This window comes from Passer montanus, unplaced genomic scaffold (genome assembly GCF_014805655.1).
Source record: "Passer montanus isolate IOZ18808 unplaced genomic scaffold, ASM1480565v1 scaffold41, whole genome shotgun sequence".
NCBI lineage: Eukaryota > Metazoa > Chordata > Aves > Passeriformes > Passeridae > Passer > Passer montanus.
In genome coordinates, this window is record NW_024368930.1 from 719,482 (window position 1) to 724,326 (window position 4,845).

Genomic DNA, 4,845 nt, shown 5'->3' on the forward strand with positions numbered 1-4,845 from the left:
CACCCAACCTGAATTACCACCCAGCTGACGTGATCGGGGTGACTGCGGGATTACTCAGCGCTGGCCGGGAGAGCAGGTGTGGGCCAGCCCTGATAGAATCTGCTTCACATGACAGTTGCACAGACTTTATTTTCTTAGGGAAGATTAACCCCAGGCAGGAGCACAACTTTCTGCTGCAGAGCAGCAGAGAATAGGGCAGAAATTTGAAGAGGGCAAACTCAGATCTCCAAAAGCATCTTGGAAATCTGTTCAGGAATTTTACCAAGCAGCTTTAACATTTGACTTTAGCCAAGGACCGTGGCTAGCTGGAGACCTGTGGGGCAATGCCAAGGCAGAGCAGCTGTGCCAGGTCACCAGCCAGGAGGGTCCTGCCCCTGGGGCCTGGGACGGTGCGGGGTAGGAAACACCAGGCTGATTTAAGAGTTCGGTTGGAAGGGCCAGTTAGGGCAGCCACTGGATGTAACTGCCAGATCAGAATGCAGGATAAAGGCACAGGATGAGGGAGTAAACAGCCAGAAGAACAAGCCCTGGCTCACTGCAACTTGCCAGTATTTGCACCCAATACAGATGTTTGTATTTATGAAGGTATGGGCTCCAACTGCAATCTCCAGACCCAGCTCTCTGGCCAGCCCCAGCTCCAATTTAATCTCTAGTGCATTCACCAAAGATTAACTTGGTAGATAAAGATGGAACTAGAAATATTTGAAGCCTGAAAACCTGTTAGGGAGCTTTTGTTATGGAAACAAACAAATAAATCCTATTAAAACGTGAAAAGAAAAATAAAATAAAAAAAGAAAGAAAAAGTCTGATGATCCACTGACTGATTCTTGAATTCTTCCTCTTTTCAGAGTTCTGAGGTTTGAACATTAAGAACAGTTGACTGTTTGAATCATATAATGCAATACCTGTTCCTCTGGCTTAACGTTACAATATTTCCCACACCGCAGGATTGCTTCACATTATTCTAAGAGGCAGTGTCATTTTCCCTGCAGTGCTAGGTCTTCTTTAGTGAGGGAGGACACTCCTACTTCCTTTAATTATATGTTTTGTTTTAAATTAATGTCCTTTATTCTGGGCATGAATCATCAGCTTGTAGACAGGTAAATGTGGGAGTAAGAGAGTGAAAATATAAGTTTGATTCCCAAGGTGGGTGTCTTTAATTAAAACGGACATCGGGATTCAGTCTTCCTTCCCAAACTTATCCCGCAAATGTCAAAACTTTTGGACTCCACGTTCAGAGGCACAAATCCCCCCCCCTGCTCTGACCCCATTCCGTGTGCTTTGGCTCCAGCGCCGGTCCCCATTCCCGGTTCCCGTGTGTGCCCTGACAGTTGCACCATATCACACAAAGCAAATATGCCAAGGCAAACGTGCAGGCCCCCATGGGTGCTGGGAGCGCAGGGCGGCAGCGCTGCCCTGGCCGGGCTCGGGCTGTGCCGGGGGAAGCTGGGGCAGTGCCCGGCTCCAGCCCTCCCTGCCGCTGGAAAGGGGCTCTGGGAATGTCCCTTGGACACTTCTGGCCAGGGGGATCCAGCAAAGCAAGCCCGGGACGCAGAGGAACGGGCTCCGACTTTGGTTTGCAGCTGTCCCCCTGCTTGGCCAAAAGAACTTGGAAAACTCTCTCCTGCCTCGATTTCCCCCAGGGTGAAATGAGACCCAGAGCGAGCTGTGCCCAGCCCCGGGCAGTGCCAGCCCCGGGCAGTGCCAGCCCCGGGCACTGCCTCGCTCTGGGTGCCGAGCGGAGCCCGGGCGGGCGCGGGGCAGCGGCGGCAGCAGGGGCAGGGGCAGGGACAGCAGGGGCAGGGACAGCAGGGGCAGCAGGGCAGCAGCAGCAGGGGCAGCAAGGACAGGGGCAGCGGCAGCAGCAGCAGGGGCGGCAGGGGCAGGGGCAGCGGCAGCAGCAGCAGCAGTGCCCGCACACGCGTGTCCCCGCGGCCCCGGGGCTGAGCGCTCCCCGCTGCCGCCCCGGCCGCGGCCAGCCCCGTCCTCCCGCACCTGCGGGCCCGTGGCCGGCCCCTCCCTCCTCCCTGCCCGGTTTGTTGTGGGCGGCCCGGCGGGCACCGCACCGGCGCAGCCGCCGCGGAGCCTCCTCCGGGGCCGGGACCGGAGCGTGCGGAGTGGCAGGCGGCCAGGCGGTGACGCGCCTGTTGCTATGGGATCCACCGCCCCTATAAATAACTGGGGAAAGGAACTTTCCTAAGTCAGAGACTTTAGGACACGGGACCCAGAACCAGATGGTCCGGAGGAGACGCGCCAGCCCCCGCCGCAGCTGCCGGAGCGGTGAAGCCCCGGCGCGCCGCAGGGACTGATCCAGCCCGGCTGGGCAGCGCCGCGGGGCCGTGCCCGGGCCGGAGACCGCGGCAGGGTCTGGAGCCCCCCACCCCGACGGCGGCAGCTTGACCCTCTGCCGGGGGGGGCCCCCTGCGTCGTTTCCTCCTCCCCGCATCCCCCTTTGCTTTCATGCAACGCCTGGTGGCCTGGGACGCAGCATGCCTCCCCATCCAGCCGCCCGCCTTTAAATCCATGGAAGTGGCTAATTTCTATTACGAGGCGGACTGTCTGGCTGCTCTCAACAAGCTGCACCCGCGGGCGGCCGGGGGCCGCTCCATGACCGAGCTCACCGTCGGGGACCACGAGCGAGCCATCGACTTCAGCCCGTACCTGGAGCCCTTGGCGTCGCAGCCGCCGCCTCCCGCGGCAGCAGCAGGGGGCAACTTTGAGCCTCCGTGCAGCAGCAGCGCCGGCCAAGATTTCCTTTCCGATCTCTTCGCCGAGGACTATAAAGGCAGCGGCGGCAGCAAGAAGCCCGACTACGCCTACATCAGCCTCGCCCGGCACAGCCACCCGTGCGCCAGCCAGAGCCACAAGCCGGGGGGGCTGCCGGGCTGCTTCCCGCCCCAGATCGTGGAAACCAAAGTGGAGCCGGTCTTCGAGACCCTGGACTCTTGCAAAGGGCCCCGTAAGGAAGAAGGGGGCGCGGGGCCGGGACCGGGGGGCATGTCCTCGCCCTACGGCAGCACCGTGCGCTCCTACCTGGGTTACCAGTCGGTGCCGAGCGGCAGCAGCGGGAACCTGTCCACCTCCTCCTCCTCCAGCCCCCCCGGCACCCCCAACCCCTCCGAGTCCTCCAAGTCCGCCGCCGCCGGCGGGGGCTACTCCGCCGCCCCGGCGGGCAAGAACAAGCCCAAGAAGTGCGTGGACAAGCACAGCGACGAGTACAAGCTCCGCCGGGAGAGGAACAACATCGCGGTGCGCAAGAGCCGCGACAAAGCCAAAATGCGCAACCTGGAGACGCAGCACAAAGTCTTGGAACTGACGGCCGAGAACGAGCGGCTGCAGAAGAAGGTGGAGCAGCTCTCCCGGGAGCTGAGCACCCTCAGGAACTTGTTCAAACAGCTGCCCGACCCCCTGCTCGCCTCCTCGCCGCGCTGCTGACCCCCGGCCGGGCAGGGGCCGGGCCGGGCCCCGCTCCGCGCTCCGGGGCCGGCCGAGGGGGGCGAGCGCCCGCGCCGGGCGGGCGGCTTTGGTTTTCATTTGTGTTCTCGTTGTTGTTGTTGGGTTTTTTTTTTTTTTTTTGGTCTTTATCGACATGTTGGCGGAAGGCTCCGCCGCCGCGCGGGGTCGGAGCGGGGCCGGGGCTGAGCGGGGCGGGCGCGGAGGGGGCGCGGGGGGACCCCGGCCCTGGCCCGGGCGGGCTCTGCTGGGCGCTGGGTTATTTAAAAGAGCGAGAGGAGAGCAAGGGCAAAGTGATGCAATCCTTTAAGCATGGCTGGGAATGCTGTGTACATGATGCAATCTCGTGTAACTGTCAGTCATGGATTGAGTAATCTGTTAAAGATGTTCCTACAGTTTTTTTATTATAAAGAATAATCTATTTCTATAAGAAAATACATATGTATATTTTGGGATCTATGCATTCTTGCTACATTTGAAGCATTAATGAACAATTTTAATAAACTTTATGACTAGGTTAAAAAAAAGTAGCTTGTTTTATTTTGAAGGCATGCTTAAAGTTAGATTTAACACAGGGTTGAAATTCCAGCTGATTGTGGCTCAATGCTGTGATGAGGGATAGAGATTTTTGTTGGTCTTTAAAGCTTTCTCTGAGAGAAAGGGAAAAAAAACCCCAAACCAATAATCAAAACCAAACCCCCAAGAGAAACTCAGCAAAGAGCAGAGCTGGAAGCCTTTGCCGGTTCTTGTTGCCTCATTTTATTTCCTTTAATCACCTGCTTTAGCTGCTGCTTGGGTGTTGTTTGGGGAGGAGGTGTTTGTGTTGGGTTTTTTTCTGCACTTCATGCTGTTTTGAACGTGTAGAGCAAGATGTGCTATCCAAACCATGACCAATCTTTGGCAAATAACGCCGAGTCTGAAGTGGGAGGGAGGAGGAAAAACTAAGGGAGGAAGCCTGAAATGAGGTTTTGTTTGTGTTTGGTTTGTTGTTTTTTTTTTCTTTACAGAGTTCTTTACGATTCAGCATTTCTTATGTTTGTAGTTTACAGGAATAAACATGAGAAAGTAGCATTTCTTTGGATTTCGGTAATTTCGGGCATTGCTCGGGAAGCTCCCATGAGACCCAACCAGGTGAGAGGCTCATGAACCCCTTCCTGTGCTTGGAGATGTTCTAGGAACTGCAGGTAGACCTTGCTGAGAGGGGTTTGCTGGGGGGCAGGCAGAGGAGGAGGGGGAGGTTTGGGGCAGCCAGGACTTTGTTCTGGGGAGATCCTGGCTCTGCCTGCTGCTGGGACAGCCTCTTGTTCCCTGCTCCAGCAGCAAACTCTCAGCCTGGTTACGTGGAGGGAGTTGGGCAAAAGATCAGGTCTTAGTCAGCATTTTCCATTTTCC

At 57.1% G+C, this 4,845-nt stretch overlaps 1 protein-coding gene across 1 annotated transcript; it reads left to right on the plus strand.

Moving 5' to 3' along the window:
- Positions 1-2,110: 2,110 nt before the first annotated feature.
- Positions 2,111-3,980, plus strand: CEBPB (CCAAT enhancer binding protein beta). Its single transcript, XM_039719329.1, has one exon. The coding sequence runs from the start codon at positions 2,461-2,463 to the stop codon at positions 3,433-3,435; it is 975 nt and encodes a 324-aa protein (XP_039575263.1). The 5' UTR covers positions 2,111-2,460; the 3' UTR covers positions 3,436-3,980.
- Positions 3,981-4,845: the final 865 nt, after the last annotated feature.

What these genes read in the sequence shown, in the direction of transcription:
- CEBPB (XM_039719329.1), top strand. Translation starts at nt 2,461, where the DNA reads ATGCAACGCCTGGTGGCCTGGGACGCAGCATGCCTCCCCATCCAGCCG.